The sequence below is a fragment of the Myripristis murdjan genome, chromosome 15 (assembly GCF_902150065.1).
Source record: "Myripristis murdjan chromosome 15, fMyrMur1.1, whole genome shotgun sequence".
Classification (NCBI taxonomy): Eukaryota; Metazoa; Chordata; class Actinopteri; order Holocentriformes; family Holocentridae; genus Myripristis; species Myripristis murdjan.
In genome coordinates, this window is record NC_043994.1 from 2,939,301 (window position 1) to 2,958,878 (window position 19,578).

At 41.5% G+C, this 19,578-nt stretch overlaps 1 protein-coding gene across 2 annotated transcripts in view; it reads left to right on the top strand.

The window, feature by feature from the left end:
• The window catches only part of gbf1 (golgi brefeldin A resistant guanine nucleotide exchange factor 1), a 102,226-nt gene that overhangs the window by 39,735 nt on the left and 42,913 nt on the right, over nucleotides 1-19,578 (top strand). For both annotated transcript variants that reach the window (XM_030069938.1, XM_030069939.1), the window contains exons 4-7: nucleotides 3,162-3,293; nucleotides 11,420-11,538; nucleotides 11,696-11,804; nucleotides 13,209-13,269. In XM_030069938.1, the coding sequence (XP_029925798.1) occupies nucleotides 3,162-3,293; nucleotides 11,420-11,538; nucleotides 11,696-11,804; nucleotides 13,209-13,269 (421 nt within the window). The remainder of the gene's footprint in view (nucleotides 1-3,161; nucleotides 3,294-11,419; nucleotides 11,539-11,695; nucleotides 11,805-13,208; nucleotides 13,270-19,578) is intronic.

A 19,578-nucleotide genomic window follows, 5' to 3' on the forward strand; every position in this document is an offset into this window, starting at 1 on the left:
ACCATTTCTTGCTCATATATTGTATTGCTAAATTTACACTAAATCACACTCTCGACCAAAAAAGCTCAAAGCTTTCAATTTTCACAACAGTACAGAGGAAACACCAGACCAAAAGAATTAGGGGAAAAAAGCAAGCGCGAGAAGATTTGCTTTTGGAAGCAAGGCCTAAAAGTGACCTGGCGGCCGATGAAGGGAGTGTGGAAATTTCCAAATTATTTCATATTTGATTTCCAAACAAGCCATGGGGGTATTGGATATCACACACTAATGCACGGCAGTCATATGTGCACTTTTGGAAATTGGTTGGACACTCTCCTTTGCCCCCCCTTTGAAGTCCGAAGTTGTTTTTTTTTTTCGCGTTTGGAGTGTAGCTGCTCTCAAGAAAGGCGTAATCCTTGCGGTATTGCTGTGGCAAGCACTATTCTGGCACAACGTTTCACAGGTGTGCGTGACTCCACTAATTTGCCTTTTGTTTTTTTTACCTGTTTTGTATTTTTGCTGCCCCCTCCTGACCCCCTTGCTCTCTCAATTCTCCAGAGAGGGAGAAAGACTACCAAAGTCAGGGTGGATTGGCCTAAGGTGGTTTCCCATAGGTAGATGCCCAGCAAAGCTCCCTCTGTGAAGTGATTGCAAGGGAAGATCTAGTGCATCTTGCTCCACAGCTGTCTTGAGTAAGCTCTACTATTTGACCAGTATCGGCTTTTTGAGACTGATACTGATTGTCAGTATTTCTCGTTTGAGCTGGCAATAACTGCTATACTGTGTTACTGTTAAATGTCTTGAAATGTGAGTTTTCATGTCTGACGAATTGCAAGGATTCATTGTTGAAAATAAATAAGTAAATGGATAAATAAAATTAAAGTTGCTGAAGATCATTAGTCATTTGACTGGCATATTTTTTGAAGGCCAACACCAACATTTTTGGATTAAGCACCTTGGTAGACTTTTATACCCATATTCAGTATTTTACTTTCAATTTGATAAAAACAAACAAACAAAAAACCAAACACACAGTTAGAGCTATTCAGTGTTTTCTACTCAGTTTTGAACTCTGAAATAGATAGATGATTAGATAGATTGATACTTTATTCATCCCGAAGGAAATTCACATTTTCCAGCAGTATCCACAGATTAAAAAATGACATCAGAAGACATCGTGGGACATTAAAAGTCCTTTGAAGTCCATTCAAAGTAAGACTAATGAAATTTGTTTTAGGTGGGGAAGCAGCTCTATTAAATGATAGTTTACAGTGGCGTTTGCTACTTCACACAAGGGTAGTGATAGCCCACGTTTCATCATCAGCTTCTTCCCTGTTGCAAGAATGAGTCCTTCACTGGGATGGTGAATGAAAATGAATGAAATGGATCTGGATCTGTGCTGAGGGTAGCTTTTACATTGTGATACAGAAATAAAGTATTTCCACTAGTTATTTAGTTAACCTAGACTTCTAGATCTGCCTTCATGCGTAAGTCTGTGGCTCATGCTTCCACATTCTGTCAATGGATAGTCTAGTGACGTGTGCAACTGCACCCACAGGTTCTGGTGGTAAACCACGGGTTCAGGCAGTTGCAGGCGGGCAAGTATGAAAAGTTGTGGGCAGTTTACGGGCTTAAAAGGTTGAAATAACTGAAAATACTAGGGATGCAAATTTTGGGTAATGTCGTACTAGATAAAAAACGTGAGAGTACTTGAGTTTTAAAATAATTAAGACTGAAATGGATTTATTCATAAACCCAATAAACGCTGTGCTTTCTGTTCTTGCTCTTGTGTGGTAAGTCAAAGTAATACCTGGCTGTGGAACAGTTAAACAATAGCTCACGTGAACAAAAATAGCCATCACCGCTACCTGCTTGCCGCTATATTGCATCCCACCAATGAGTACATCACTTTGTTAATTTTGAGCAGTAGTTTGCTAGTAGAGTACATGGTCTATGAGACCATGTACTCTAGTTCTTGTCCTCACCTCCGGATGATACCACACTGAAGGATATTCTTTGCTAAATTCTTATTTTCCCATATGTTTTATCCCTCCTGGCACTATGTGTTAGGCAAGCAGGATTGTGCAGATGCAGGTTTTTGTTTTATTAAAATTATCATGTTGGACAGTAGTGGTTAGGAGAGTTGCTAATGTGGGCGGATTCAAGTGAACAGACCCACACATCACTACTACTTTGTTATTCTCCCACTTGGAATTACATCCAGGGGTTGTTGTCAGTGAAGTTGAATTTGTAATGTAGTCTTGATATAGTAACTGTAGCCTCTCTAGGCAACTAGCGCCCTCTCTAGCCCAGCCACTTTCCCGTTTTTTTTTGTTTTTTTTTCATTAATGTGAAATCCTACATTGTACATTGCTGCTTTAAAGAAAAGCTTTTGGAAACTGAGTCGTAATAAGATGCTGCTGGCTGCCAAGGTGAATAAGGGGTGCTGCTTGAACATGCTCTCATTTTATTGCTTACATTTTCATCCCCCGTCCCCCTATTTGCCTCTCTTTTTTTTCTGTTCAGTTTTTCTTCTTGCTTGTCTTCACTGTTATACCCCCCCTCCTCCCCCCTTCCCCTCCTTGTTCCCATCTCTTGTGCATCAGCAGCAGAGGAAAGGTTACAACCTCCTGGGACGTTAATTCCCCATTGATCTGGTCCCCTGAGGGCACCAGCGCTGTTTACACAGACCTTTATAGAGCGAGGGGTGAAAATATATTAAACTCCACACAGCACTGTTGACCACTCTGTCCGGGCTTGTTTGTGTACACAACAAAGTTTTCGGCTGAGGCCCTTGGAGGCGTACCGCACAGGGTGTAGATATACAGAAAACTGCTGCCATGATATGTTGAAATAAAACGATATATGTAAGTAATATTGTATTGTCAGTGAGGCCATGTAGAATTCTTTAAAGAAGCAAATCATCTTGAATTCATTTTTAAGTTTTCACATCTAATCTGTTTGCAGTGGTGCCTCCTGTCTGATGATCATGCAGATTTGTGACAACATAGCCTGATGTCCTCCATATAACAGTTCCTGGCTGATATCTAATTTTTAATGGCGGCCTGATACATCTGTAAATTGATAGACTGATCTAATCCACGACCACAGCCTCCGGTTAAAGGTTCATTGGACTGATTCTCCCCTTTCTCTCTTCTCTCTCTCTCTCCCTCTGTCCTCAGAGCTGTCCGATGTGGAGCCCAACATTTTTTTGAGGCCCTTCCTGGAAGTTGTACGTTCCGAGGATACCACTGGACCAATTACAGGCCTTGCCCTCACCTCAGTCAACAAATTCCTTTCTTATGGCCTTATAGGTAAGTAGATATCCCCGGCAAATGTTTGGGGTTCTTTTTTCCTTTAAATAATTATAGATCAAAGAAAAGTACATCTAGATATGCTTATTTATAAGTGCAAACCACACCACCACACCACGTAGGACAGTGGCTGGATTATCTCCACAACCGTTCATCTGATCGACTTGGCAGGTGGGTTGCTGGGGACCTGAGGGCATGTAGGATCAACTCTGAGGTCCATCGGATGTACGGTTGTCCAGAAAAACGAAAGAAACACATACACATATAGTTCAGTGGAGGACCGTCCAGTAGAAGCGGTGGCAGGGGCAGTGCAGGAAAGACAAACACTCTCACCCTCCACATGGCAGGAGGGCAGCCAGGGTAGTGAGATGACTTCATACAAAGACACACACAAACACACATACACACTTTCTTCACTCTGTCTCTGAGAGAGTGAGACGTTAACAGCTCCAGGTTGGTGTCAGTCATTCAAACCCATTGCTTACCCTTTAACGAATCGAACTAAAATGGAAGGGAAGGAAGTGCAATATCTACTGTAGAAGCACACACACACAGATGACCACATATGCAGATAAATATACAGACACTCCCTGTCTGTCTGATTTGTCTGTCTGACCGTTCATCCAACTGACTCCACACTTGGCCCAAGGATGTGCAGTGTTGAGTGTGGATGAGTGGTTCTGCAGAAAGCTGCAAGAAGCAACACTGGAGGGACGTCAAATGGGCGTCAAATGATAGCGAACTTGAGCAGGCTACTTGTGTCTCTGTGGTGGCTACTACTCCTCTGGTGCAGAGTGATACTTGAAGTGCAGAAATTACTGGATCTTTCTGGAAGTTGATAACCGTGAAAATACAGTCACAAACAGTAATTTGAGCAAAGCTATCATCCATGTTCACTTGGTTATAATGTGCATCTTAATTTAGGAAAGAAACACTCGTAAAATGATGTCGAACCTTCTTTGAGTGGCTTAAGGCAGTTATTTTTAAGAATGCTAACTGGGAGACATTTTGCGCATCCAACCAGTATCCATCACTCAGTAACAATGGAAGGAAGATGACACCACTACTGTCCTACACAACAGCTAGAGGGAAAGTGCAATATACATTTTTTTGAAATGGGTGAACTGTCCCTTTAATTGTGTTCAGCATTAATTTTGCCATTATTATATATACAGTATCTATCCATGTAAATTTAGATAGTTTTTCAGAACTGCGCTGAAGCCACCAGAAAGGTGAAATTAATTCAAGATGCTCATGTATCAATTTGGTTTCCTATAAAGGTCACAGAGTTTTTCAGTGTGACTAATGTGCGTTAGCCCTGTATCCCGGTGTTGCTCATCATTAACTCACTCTAGGAATGCCAGGAATGGCCTATTCTCATCATCGATGCGTAAGCTGACTTGTTTTGGCGCACAAACAGCACAGCCTGTCCTCGCCAGCCTCATCATGGAAATATGGCTGCAGTGTCCGCCAGTTGTTTTTTAAAGTGTGAAATGAGCATGCATCACCAGATGTTAGTCTAAATAGTGGCGGTTGAGTAAATAATGTTAGATTGCTGTCAAAACAGCTGCAGCCTTGGCTAAACTAAATAAGGTCTGTGGTGGGATTACATGAAACAGTCCTCCTAAAACACTTTAAAAGTGTTAAAAAAAACAGCCAGTTTCTGGGCCCATGTTGTTTGGTGTATTTTATTTGGCCAGGAGGTGTCGTAATGCCATGTCAAGATGGTTCAACACTACTAGGCCTGTAGCACACTTTGATAAGAGGCAGTCTTTAAGCTAGGTAAATGAAAATCAGTCACGTTCTTATGCCAGTCCCTCAGAATTTAAGGCAGAATGAGTAGGATTTTCTCAAAAAAAAAAAAAAAAAACAAAACAAACAAAAAAAAAACAATGTGTAAACTCATACAACAATAATCCCTCTCAATCACTTCTGAGCCACTAGAAGTGTGTGTTGGTGTGTTTGTCTACAGAGAGCCTGCCCTCTGCCTGGATTTTCTTGTTCTTCTGCGCTCGGGATTCTCCTGGGCGTCGGCCTTTGGGCAGCAGGTGTGTAACTCCCAGCCAATAACAGCGCGCAGTGCCAGATAAGCAGCACAGCATCCAGATGGAAGCTACAAAAATCTTGGACGCAAAAAAAACAAAAAAAAAAAACACACCAAGTGGATAAAGTTTGTTCACGGTGATAATGAATCTGCGGTTTGCTTTCACCTGCTGGTGATCACTGAGGGAGAGCATGAGGATGAAGAGTGATGCCATGTGATGCCATGTTTCTGTTGGTCAGGCACATGCTGGCAGGATCATTTTTTTTTTCTAGGACGGTGATGGAAACAAAAACTGGCTGCATGTGGTTAGCTTAGCCAGGGAGGAGGGGGCAACTTTGAATGTTGTGTTTACAACCGGCAGCCGACAGATCCTGCTCACCCTGCCTTTAAAAAGCAAGGGCTTTTTCTGGTGGCACCACTTTTTGTTGCGCAACAGTCATACAAGGAGAAATCCATCGTAGGAGGCAAAGATATTCATTTCTTAAATAGGCCAACATACAATTCAGCCACAAGTAGCCGAGGAGAATTTTTATTGGTCACATACCCTCTGAAACCCGTTGCTCATACGTTGCATACACAATGTAGTTTCATCCGTTTCTGTGTGTGTATTGGAGGGGAATACCAACAGTAGTCAGTGCTTTCTAGGCTGATCCTTCAGTGCCTCAGAATACCTGTTAAAAGGACTGTCTGTCTGGGCAAACACACACACACACACACACAGTCTGCACAGATCACCTCACAAATCACTCCCTGACTCCCAGAGCATCTGTCTGTCACTCCAGACCTGACGCCAGCTTCCTTAATCCCCCATCAGCCCCCCATCCTCCTATCCCTGCAACCTCATCCCCCTTCCGCCAAGCAGCAGCATCTCATCAGCGCTGTTCAAAGGGATGCGTAACCATGGCGACGTGGCCGGCAGTGGCGCTCAAGACAACGGCGCTCGCTTTTCCCCGATTTGACAGAATGATTAAGAAATATGACAGCGGGCCGGGTGGACGGCAGCATTAACCCGATTGCATCTCAATTTGCCTGAAACTCAGTGAAGTCCTCAGCAGCCTGCGTACTTAGCTCTACATCTGGTCGCAGGGTGGTGGTGGTGGTGGGGGGGGGTCAGCTGGAATAAGTAATTCGGCAATATTTAAGGTGGGTTCAAGGCGTTTGGAAGCGTGTTCTGAAGAAGGTGTCGAAACCTCCAACAGGAAGCTAAAGACATGCATTTTTTTTTTTTTTTTTTTTTGTCTGGAGAGTTCTGCTATACGAAAGCAGCATTTGGAGCGAATAAGCCGTGTTACAAAGTATTAAATGTGGGCTTCTAATAAATTGTCATCATCAGTGAAGTCCTACATATCGTTAATTCAGTCTCATGTCTGTAACATTCCACTGGAATTTTTGTTTTGTTTTTGTTTTTAAAAATGTAAAAGTTTAATAGTTTCTGGTGTATTTGCGCTTTGCCGCATCTCATTTGATTCCCTCAAAGGCTATACCAGTTTGGTTTATTGTTTTTGGAAATTGTGCTCAGTTTTATTGACGTCTTTTGCCTTTTTAGAAGCTGCTTGTCCAGTTAAAATATGTTTAATTTACTCCTGCCTACATCAAGGTTATATCCTGATAGGCAAAGCAGGTCAGGGGTCATGTCCAGTTCCTCTTTAGGACACATCAAGAAGAACTTATTCCACAGGGATGCAATACAGGATTTCATTTTCAAATTAATTATAAATAATGTCACTGTTTATTGTCATATGTTTTAGAATGTATTAGTGACCTTTTCTTTGTTATTTATGCTGGGGTTTGCAAAGTTAAAATTATCCCAAACATATTACTGATAACCAGTTGCCTTATGTGATAACAAAATAATTTTATATTATTGGTAAAATCTTGTTGTCAGCAGCTGAAATTGTTTTGCAGAAGGGAGTTCCATGTCAGGCCATTTGAATTGACTGTGTGGATTGCAGGAGATTTGATTTGATGTCAGGGTTTAAACTCCACAGCAGTAACTGGATGATAAACAGAAAGTTGGTCCTGTCAAGTACTGCCATCTCCTGGCTGTCAGAAATACTAATGTCCAGCAAATATGAAGTAATAGGAACAGAATGCACTTTTCCTGGCGAGGTTTTACATTTCTGAATGTAAATCTTACTATGTGTCATTATTGCGTGCAATTGCATTTTTAATTAGTCCCTTGAAGCAGATTTGATATGCCTTTGAATGCATACAGGATAGTGCTGCTGCATTCTAATATAGGAAACGCTGAATACTTATTATTGTTTAATCACTTTTAAGCTTTTACGTAAAGGATGGTTTGTGTAGAGATTTGATGGCCACATGCAGAAATCATATTTCCACCATAGCCTGTGAGCACATAGTTAGAAATCCTCAACAACATGTCAGATAATAGGGTCGGTGTCTTCGTAGGCTGGGGATCAACATGTCCGTTCTTTGTTCCCTCCCTCTCCCCTCAATTACTGACCTGTGTTTTCTCTCTAGGTCGACTGATTTGAAATGAGCGGGTGGGAGGGCGGGGGTTCAGCACACATTATACTAATATCCTTTTCTTGAGTCTGATCTTAAAAAAAACAACGCCCAGCAGGCAGTCCTGTTCCTCTTTATCCTAGATGTCGCACTGAATTACGTCCTCCCCTTAAGTGTCACCCCAAACATTTTCCCCAACATGAGAGTGAAGGGAAATCCCTCTCTCATACACGCACAAACAAACACACACACCCCTCCCTCAGCTATTTAATTTAGTGCAAGCTAATTCCTCTCAAATCCGTGGCCTGTGGTCTACTGGCATGGTGGGTGCACCGACCCTAAGCCTCACTACTGACAGATATCTAGATCACTCCCCTTATTTTTCCCACTCCTCTCATCTCTCCTTCCCTGTTCTTTCTTCACTCTCTGCTTCTCTCTCCTGCCCAGCAGAGTCAGCAAAGCCTTTCACTGTGCTGCATGCAGCCGCATGGTCACTAACCCTCACAGGGCTCATAGCAAGGCTCAGCTGAGGCTTAAGCCATAGCCACTGCCAGAAGAGATGAGCTCAAAGTATAGCAGTAGCCTGCTTGTGATTTTTAGGGTTGAATACATTGGGTTACTTGTGGGGGGAAAATCTTGCTCCTTTTTATCGGCTAAAATAATAATCACTTTCATATGAATAAATGTCTGTTTAAATAAACTAGAGCTGCACCTGTTGAAATGTTTGATAATGTTACAGTATATGTGTGTTTTGGGTGCAAAAGCTCAAATGAAAATGTTATTGGCAGAGTGAAGTCAAAGTGACATTTAATATGTATGGATAGGGCCCAGATTTGACAAACCTCAATAGTCCAACCTGAGGTGATGCTGTTCCCCTCGGTAAGTTACCACTACACTATTTAGATGGAGCCAACACTTCTCCTTCATCCTCATTGAACATCAAGTATTTCAAAATGTCAACTAATACTAATTAAAGATTGATTTCCTATTATGCAGGAGGTCTGGAAGGTAGTCGGGACCTTTTTGGGCATGATTACACCGCACTACATGCATTTTCGTGTACCATGACTGTATGGCTAAACTTTGGAGCATGGCAGCCTAGTTGGTGTAAGGTGATATTGTGCCATTCAGAAGGCGAACAGGTGAACAAACTAAATTTCCCCCCAACCAGGGAAAAACCAGCAGTCTCTTTGTTTGGTTTCTAAAGATGTATTGGCCCTTGCGGAGAGTGGAGCTTGAGAGCTTTTTGTGTGTGGCTTGCTTTAAAAAAAAAAAAAAACTCTCTACACTCTCTGCTTGCTCTCTCACTCACGCCACTTCTTTGATTTTGTGACCGGAGTTTGATATACTTAAACTGCTTTATGTGACAGCTGGTTCAACCCCTCATTGGCTTTGCACACATACCCTCAGGCGCACACACATACTGAGCCGCTCTCTTTCCTCTGTGTTATTTTAACAATGGCTCCCCCTCCCTTTGGACACTGCTTTTGTAGACTCTTTGCCAAGAGAAGGATTAGTGTTTTATATCACTTCTGACATTCTGCTGGATCCCCCTGTGGCTCCAGTTTCTGTGTGTGGACGCTGGATGTTTTCAGCACAACTTCCATGCTTGTTGTCACCCTCGCCTCTGGAGGGATGATGGCATTACCCGGTTACAGTGGCCGCGACCATGTCTAGACCAGCTTACCATCCATGCCCTGTCTTCACTCTTAAATCTTCACTCCATCCAGCCTCTCTTAAAAGACACTTGGAGGCATTTTCTAATCGGTTTGCTGAAAAGTTCCTCATGCCCACTTTATTTTGCTGTTGCTGATAATTAGATGGCCTAAGATAGAAGGGTTTTCATCTCCTGGATGAAAAAGACAGTTTACTTTCAGTGAGACACTGACCCCAAGTGATTTTGGCCTAAAGGGACCCTTATATCAAGGTATATTTTGATTTGTTTCAAGTATAAAATGCTTGTGAAAGGCAAATTTATATACCTTTATATATATATGTGTGTGTGTGTGTGTGTGTATGTATGTATGTATACACACATATATGTTTGTGTGTGTGTATATGTATAATATATATGTATATCTGTGTGTATGAATGTATATCGACATGTCTATCTATTTGAATTGTTTTGATGGTTCTTGAACATTGACAAATCATGGCAACAATAATCCAGAAAGAAGAAAGTGTTAAAGTAATCCCTCATGTATTTTCATCTTTTAATTAAATTAAATTACATGACAGTGAAATTAAACATTTCCACATTTTGCTTAGTACCCACTGGAGGCCCCTCAAGGACCCCTTGGTTTCCCCAGACCCCACTTTGAAAACCACTGGTTCCCACTGCCTTGCGCCCTCAGCTCCATCGAGAAGTGTTGACCTCTTGCTCAGAATGCACGACTGCATCACAGTTTCACTAGAAGAATCCTTGTCCATGCCTCCCTTCTTCCCATTCCTCCCTCCATCCTTCCACTGCCCTCTCCTCCCCTTGTGCTTATTAGTTAATGACTTGCTGTGCCGAAAGTCGATGGGAAAGGAAAACAGGCTGGCTCCTGTCAGATATCTGGCCAGCTACTCAGGTTTCAACAACACCGGTTCCTGTTGCCCTGACAGCCAATTTGTCCCAGCCTCTCTCCCACAAAAGGCCACATCTGGTGATTAGATCCCAGTCTTCGAAGGACATTCTGGGTGAACCATAGCACATTTGTTTGGTTCACCGCTTCTCCGTAAAAAGAATGCCACCGTGTTTTGATCAGTAATTAGCTTTTAGTCAAACTAGTCACTGGTCAAACACTTTTCACAGATAGGTGCTGAGGGGGGATTGTATCATTAGTGTGGGACAAGATATTTATTGTTGCATTAGTTAAAACATTAGACAGACTACAACTCACTTATAGAATTTCCAGTATAGTACAGTAATAGAAAGAGTTTCCATCAGCGTGCAACACTGCAAGAATTTTGCTGGCCAAATTGGTCCACGTCTAAATGATATTCATAACATAGGAGAAGAGCCCTCTTTAGTGAGGACAATCGAGTCGAACATTAAGGGTCATTTCGACAACTTACCAAAAACATAATTTACTAGGTGGCTTGCTCAGTCCAAAATTACTCATAATTTAATATGGACTGAGCTTTACCAGGTGACTTACTGGGCTGCTGGTCACAGTTTTTTTTATTTCAAACTACTTTATTCCATAAATTATAACGATCAGTCATTACCATGACCACCTGGATGGTGATTTTTTTTTTTCCAGAATTTTCTTTAAAACTGAAATTTTGGTAATCACTCAAAAATGTATTTACATGAGACAAATTTTCTGTATCAGTCCATCGTTAAGGGAAAAAAGTCAGGTGCACCACAACTCTTACTTACATGCCTTGCCATGGCTACATTTCCACTCATACAAAATCTTACAGCTATGTATGCTGGCTGGTTTCAGTGAACTTCATTCATTCATTCATAAGATTAAAGGACACTATTTAAGACATTTGATTTTCACCTAATTTTATGCCTCTCTTCCTCAGCTTGCACAGCAAAGCTCTTGGTGGCTGCCATGTTACCTGCTAGCAACTATAATTAATCCTTTGTAAATAATAGTTATTCTTTGTCCTCCTACAGATGCTAACCATGAGGCAGCGGCCGAGGCCATTGAGAACATGGCAGATGCCGTCACACATGCCAGATTTGTGGGAACAGACCCTGCCAGTGATGAAGTGGTGCTTATGAAAATCCTGCAGGTACAGCACCATATCTATATATAGGTCATAGTGTGAGCAGTGTTATTGGAAAAAAAAAGCATGAAAATTGTGTAGTAGAGAAAGCGCCTTGACCTCACTTGATGATAATGTGGATAATAAACTTTGAATCACAGTCATTCGTTGTCCTTTTTATCAGGTGTTGAGGACCCTGCTGCTGACACCAGTTGGAGCCCACCTGACCAATGAGTCTGTTTGTGAGATTATGCAGTCTTGCTTCCGAATCTGCTTCGAGATGCGCCTTAGTGGTGAGTCTTACTGAGCATTAAATGCTATATTACATCAACTAATAGATCATATGTATGCAGCTCCCATGGTTTGAATTCTTACTCAAAAGCATTGTATTGAGTATCCCACACCAGAGACCTAGGCTAGGTGTAGGCTGACTTGCACTGACAAGGATTCAGTTTTAAACCAGATTAAATTCTGGTTTGCCATTCACAAAACTGAGCAAATTCACTTAATTTCTTTCAAATACATGGGAAAAAAGAGAAGTTGCAAATTTGAAAAATTATTTTAAAAAATTGTCTAAATAAATAAATTAACTAATAAATAACCAGAATCTCAAGTATTTAACCTTTTGAAACCTGAGCAAGTTTTCTTGATTTCTTTCATAAATATTGGAGAAAATAAGAAAAAAAAATTAAAAATCTTATTAAAATTACTAAGAAATTAAGAGAAACATTACAAACAAATGACCAGAAATTAGTAAACAAAATGTACTTCTCTTTTTTTACATTTAAAACTAGACATATAATTATTTAAAATACATATTTAAACATCACATCGGTGATGCTGGATTGACAACACAGGTCTGTTGTACACAAGTTTGTGTATAGCATTTGAACACATTTAACTCTACTTTTTTGGGTTAGGGTTAGGGTTAGGTAAACTTTTGTTTAAACTTTTGATTTAAACTGCTACACTTATAATTACTAAATCAGGATTCGTGTTTAATTTTGCAACAGAGTTCTGCTTCAGTTCTGGATAACTCATTTTGAACCTAGTTTTGCTGAACTCTGTTTAGAACTAATCTCAAATTCAATGAATCCTTGTCGATGCAACCCGATTCTTGGTGCATGACGACTACTGTTAAATGTTATATCGCAGCGATATATTGGTATTGGCCTTTCTTTAAACATTTGTGGACCAGTCCTTGTTGTCCACTTCTGATATGATGGATGTAATACAGTTAGACTGATTACATAATTTTTGTAGAGTTGATGAATACTACACTGGTAGTCCCTGAAAAGATATTCACTTGCTTAACAAGACAGTATGGTCAGGTTCCACACAAGTTCTCATGCGTTATCCCAAGGGAAAAGATAATCACCTTGTAGGAACTTTGTGGTATAAAAATGGTCAGATTTTAAGATAACAAATGTCAGCACAAAATTTTGTACGCTGGCAGTTTGAGTTCAGAAATATTGGTCTGAACCTGCAGAAACTCATAATGGTCAAACCTTACAACTCGTCAGCTCCCTGCTCACACACTCTCTCAGACTCTTAGTGTCTTAGCTGTGCCTTATTAAGACTCCCCTCTAAGCCTGGCCAAACACGGGACTCTCTTGCTCTCTCCTCTCCTCACTATCTGTCGTCCTTTATGTTTGGTCCTAATAACACCCTGCCTCTGTTTCTTTCTCCCTGTGCAGAGCTTCTGCGGAAATCAGCTGAACATACACTGGTCGACATGGTGCAGCTACTGTTCTCCAGGTAACCGAATGTGCCACTGATGACTAGACAATGACACATTTCAAGCATCTTGGGTCCTCATTGGACCTTTTTGACATGTTGTGATGAAGACCTAAATGCTTGACAGTTTCAGTTTGAGAGAACACACTGACATACACACAATATATTCCAGTATACTCCCTAGTCAGGAGTGATTTCCGGAAAAGCTTAGCCTCACCTTCTACATCTTTCAGGTAGAGCTGCTTCCTTTTCTGTTAAACGTTTTGACACACCCCATCAAAAAGCATCTTCTCTGTAGTATAGTTTACACAGATCCACCTTTTTGACCAACAAAGAACTGGTTCCATTGCATTTATTGTGAACCATTCTGAGCATTTCACTAAACAAATAGGTTTGGAACCAAAAAATAGTAGGAACCGTGATGACAGCAAGAGTGGGCATGTCCTATTCCACAGGGGAAGATGGAGACGACGGAGAAATCCAAGAGTGTGCAGTGGTCTGCTGAAGAAACAAAGCTATAGCTTCCAAATTCGACATCTCCTGAATTTCATGAAAAGTTGAAATAGAATACTAGAAAAAGTAAACTGTATCTGGAAATTGCTGAAAATTTGGTGAAGGCCGGGTTCTTTTGCATCTATGCCCATGTTATCATTAAATTAAAAAACTGAAGGTGTATAGAGACTTAGTGAAAAGTGGCTCTGGATGGGGTGACATTAGGGAATATTATGAACTCTTTGATATAGTGCTGGTTCATAGACTAGCAAACCAGCAGACTGTGGTTGAACTCAGCCACAGCAATGCTAGAATCAGTGGCCAGTGACCCAGCAACACCTGCTTCATGATGGTTCCACCAAACTAGTGCAAACGCGGACTGGTTCACTAGTTACCCCCCTTGTTCCAAGGATCCTTAACAGAACTGGTTCAAACACCATAACTGTTTTGGTCAAAAAGATGATTACAGATTGTACCAGACCCAGTCTCTCTACCAGTGCTAGTACCACTATTACTACTCTACTGCAAGAGAAATCATGAAATGAAAAAAGACATAATAATCTCTTACTTTTCTTATTTTCATCTAAAACTGAAAAATATAGTGTCTTAGAAGTAATGATTATATCATTACTTATGTCATCATCATCATGATTAAAAACATTCTTAGGCTAGAATCTCAACTTAAATCGTAACTTGTGCCCAAACAGTGGGACTTTTGTAGAATTGTCGCTAAAAAGCACCACAGCTTCACAAAAAAGGAAACACTGTCTCAAGATCCGTCTCAAGATCTTGCAATTTTCAAATGTTTCTGCCTACCAATCTGTATTTTTGTAAGGCTGAAGCTGATTGAGGAACTGAAGGCAGACATATTGTCATTTTCCCACATCTGCCAACTGTGTTAAAGTTCCAAGTCCTACTGGAACCCACCTCTTGAACCCTAGTTAAAACTAGCTTGGTGTTGTTAGTTATGGGTACATTGTTTCAGTGGTTTCGAGGCGGCATTACGTCCATTCTATCACCATTTGGTGTGCCATGCACAGCTAGCATTTGTTTTGAAGATTCGAAGCATTTGAAGATTGTGGAAGGGAGAGGCCAGCTTAAGAGACAATACCAGACTCGTTTTCTCATCTTCTAGAATAATAACCCTAGATGCAACCTTCACTCACCAGATTTGATTTGGACTCCTTTGAAAGTAAGACAGTGTTACTGAGAAGGGGAAGGTGCTGGGCTGAGATTATGTGCTAACACCTAGTTTATGTTTATTTACTCAAGCTTGCTACTCATTTAGGGACTCCTTTGTTTGGAGATCTATTTATTCTAATTAAAACATACATATTCTGTCATGGGACTGGAGTGGAAATCACTAGAAAGTGTGGATGCTACTTCAGGATAGGCTTTTCTTCCATTTAATAACAAAAGCGAGTAGGTTCAAGTCCTGTCTCCCCACAGTAGCAAAATGGTACATCTTGCCATTGCACTCTTCCATCACCTAAGGATTGCAGGTTTCAGGTTTTCTGCATAAATCTGTCTCTAACACATGATTACTCCCCTTGAAGCTCATGAATTTCATTTTGCTGTGCACAGGGTCAATGGGCCACTGATTCACTAATGCCATAACATGATTTTCTGTTGGCATTTAGCATAAGACGCCCTTTCTCTCCATCATATCTGCACCCCCCCCAGTTGCATCAGAGTGCCAGTCACATTCAGCCACAGACAAGGGGATGAGCCAATTGAGCTCCAAACCGTATGATCTGCATATAGATGAAGACGGTCTCTGCTCCAACAACATTACTCCCAGCCCCATAAATACTGAGAGCCACACACACACACACACACACACACACATACACAAATTAGCATGGCCAGCAATTCCAGACACAAACGATCAGGAAAATGAGCCACAAAAAAGACATCGTCTTTTCATCTAAATGTGAGGTGGCGTATACCAGAAGAACAAACAGAGCTCAAAATAAAGTTACGATGCAATTCACCTCCTCTCTGAAAGCGTGCATGCCTTGCCAAGGCTATTTGATGCAGGATTTGTCACAAAGCGCTGGGTTACCTTCCCTCCAGTGGAGTGCAGTGTTGATTTTTGCTAAGCTTATCGCCATTCACTGATGCTCCCTCAAAGCATTCTCGGCCTCTTTTTTATTATTGTCAGGACTATCATGTGGCACCTTGTTATCATATCCTCTAACAGGATTTTATTGCGTGAACGTGGAAATAGAAAAACACAGCAGCCAGTACCGTACGTGAAGGCATCTCTACCCATGAACAGGAGATATATATTTAGCATGGCTTTTTACAACGTGCTTGTGATACTCCGCTGTCTGTCTGTCTGTCTGTCTGTTTCTCTCTCTCTCTCACTCCCTCACATACACACCCAGGCACACACAGCACATCTCATTTGTTCATGTCCAGGCCCAGCCCCCCACTTGTCCACGACCCCTGGATAATAGAGATGTGAGTGCCCACACCCCCCTTTTCTGCTGTCAAAGAATAATGAGCAGCAGCTCTCCTGGACTCCTCAGAAGGAGGCTTAGATTGCCTGCTGAAAGTATTAGGCATGTTAATCTGTTGGACCCACAGATCATCCAATAATCGTGCCAGCAAGACAACACTCTATTAACGTGGAGTTAATGTCAGGGGGGACCTGGCGTCTCCCTTTTTTTCTGTTTGTGTGTGCGTGACTAGCGATGACATCTCATTTTCCTGCAAAGCCTAAGTGTCCACAGAAAACTAGTGACACACACACACACACACACACACACACACACACACACACACACATCCTCGACTTCTCAAGCCCCGGAAAAGTTTATTTGTAGCTCAGTTTGAAGATGTAGAGTTCCCATTGTGATATTGGCTCTGGTGGCTTAGCACCCTCATATGTATTGTTTTTTTTTCATTGTGTTGATTTTTTCATCTATTTTGTGTTAACAAAAACACACCATAACTGCTCTTTCTTCTGTACCTCATATAAAATCTTCAAGAGAAAATTATTATCACAACTGACAAGCAAGACTCCAACCATTTGCTTGAATCCAGTATTTAAAGTTAGAGATGCACCGATATGGAATTTCAAGGCTGATAACACTAACCAGTATTTATTTTTTTTTGTTGTGGCCGATACAAATACAATAGTGGGTAATATTACAATTTGAAATTGCAATTTGAAAAATGTGTACAGGGCAATAAAGGCTAACTTTTTAGATTAACCACTTTATTTTCCCACTGTCAGTACAGTTCTTAGAAACAAACTATAGTCAACACAAGCAAGTCCCTTATCACTGACAGTCCTAATCAAGTATTTGTCTTTTCATCTCTTCAAGTGCTAACAAGGGGCAATGCATTCATATCAATTCAACACCGTGTATGGCTAGGGAGCCCCGACAGTAAACATGATGCACCATACAACATCTAATATGTAGTGCCTGTTTTAAAATAACTAATGAATAAAATAACTCTTAGCCACTCAAAACAGATAAACAATGAATTAATGAATTAAAAGGGGAAAAAGCTACTTCTGACTCGCTCCAGTGTTTTTTTCCCTCTAGAAATTAAGAAAATACAATGAAGCCACCAAAGAATCACAGCTGTTGTAAGAAAAGGCTCCATATTAGATGTAATTATCAGCCGAAACTCCATTATCAGAACAATAACAATAATTCATTTTTTTCTTTTATTGGAGGACAATGTACACTATATTACCAAAAGTATTCGCTCACCTGCCTTTACTCATACTATGAACTGAAGTGCCATCCCATTCCTAACCCATAGAGTTCAATATGATGTCGGTCCACCTTTTGCAGCTATTACAGCTTCAACTCTTCTGGGAAGACTGTCCACAAGGTTGAGGAGAGTGTTTATAGGAATTTTTGACCATTCTTCCAAAAGCGCATTGGTGAGGTCACACACTGATGTTGGTCGAGAAGGCCTGGCTCTCAGTCTCCGCTCTAATTCATCCCAAAGGTGTTCTATCGGGTTCAGGTCAGGACTCTGTGCAGGCCAGTCAAGTTCATCCACACCAGACTCTGTCATCCATGTCTTTATGGACCTTGCTTTGTGCACTGGTGCACAGTCCTGTTGGAAGAGGAAGGGGCCCGCTCCAAACTGTTCCCACAAGGTTGGGAGCATGGAATTGTCCAAAATGTTTTGGTATCCTGAAGCATTCAAAGTTCCTTTCACTGGAACTAAGGGGCCAAGCCCAGCTCCTGAAAAACAACCCCACACCATAATTCCTCCTCCACCAAATTTCACAGTCGGCACAATGCAGTCTGAAATGTACCGTTCTCCTGGCAACCTCCAAACCCAGACTCGTCCATCAGATTGCCAGATGGAAAAGCGTGATTCATCACTCCAGAGAACGCGTCTCCACTGCTCTAGAGGCCAGTGGCGGCGTGCTTTACACCATTGCATCCGACGCTTTGCATTGCACTTGGTGATGTGTGGCTTGGCTGCAGCTGCTCGGCCATGGAAACCCATTCCATGAAGCTCTCTGCGTACTGTACTTGGGCTAATCTGAAGGTCACATGAAGTTTGTAGCTCTGTAGCAATTGACTGTGCAGAAAGTCGGCGACCTCTTTGCACTATGCGCTTCAGCATCCGCTGACCCCTCTCCATCACTTTACGTGGCCTACCACTTCGTGGCTGAGTTGCTGTTGTTCCCAAACGCTTCCATTTTGTTATAATAGAGCTGACAGTTGACTGTGGAATATTTAGGAGCGAGGAAATTTCACGACTGGATTTGTTGCACAGGTGGCATCCTATGACAGTTCCACGCTGGAATTCACTGAGCTCCTGAGAGCGGCCCATTCTTTCACAAATGTCTTGTTTCACAGTCTGCATGCCTGAGTGCTTGATTTTATACACCTGTGGCCAGGCCAAGTGATTAGGACACCTGATTCTGATCATTTGAATGGGTGAGCGAATACTTTTGGTAATATAGTGTATCTACTACTGAGATATTGTGCTTTGCATAGGAATACTAAAATAATATTTTTGCTCTTAATAAATTTACAATTTGATTTATGATTTTGTGGTAGGTCTTTGCAGTGAACACTGCTCTGCTGTACAGCAGGGGATACATTTTACATTTCCACTTTGTTTGGAATCAGAAACTAAAAACAAAAATCCTGAGTAGTAGCATGAACACTGATAGCCACCAGGGGTGAATAGTGGAGCACTGGTGTCTTTTGTAGCTGTAGTCTGCGTTTATATTCATTTTTCAGTGCATGCTGTATGCATTTTTATTAAAGAAATTTTTAAGTTTTTTTCATTTGTTATTGCTCTTGCTTTTGGCTGGTGGGCCTAAAGATGGCTATCAGACCTTCTGTTCAACACTCACCTATGAGGCAACTTATCTTGACATCTTTTAGACACATTGCCATGAAATTTGGTGAGCACATTTGTGCTCCTCAGAGGATGGACCTTGTCAGTTTTGGTGGCCTCACGACTTGTCTTCTAGCACCACCCTAAGGCCAAAATGTCATGATGATGATTTGATACATTTAAATCTATCGGCTGGCATCAGAGTGGATCAGTGGTTAGCACTGTTACCTCGCAGCATGAAGGTACTGGGTTTGAATCCCAGCTGCAGTTCTTTGTTTGCCTGTTCTCCCTGTGTTTGCGTGGGTTTCCCCCCAACAGACCAAAGACATGCAGGTCAGATGAACTGCAGACTCTTAAATTTGACTGTTTGTTTGTTCGGCTCATGACTGATGAGCGATCTGTCCAGGGTGTTTCCCTGCCTTGCACCCACTGTTATACTATGGTAGGCGCCAGCCCCCTGTGACCCTGATTATGCACGTATGGAAAGTGAATGAATCGCGCAGA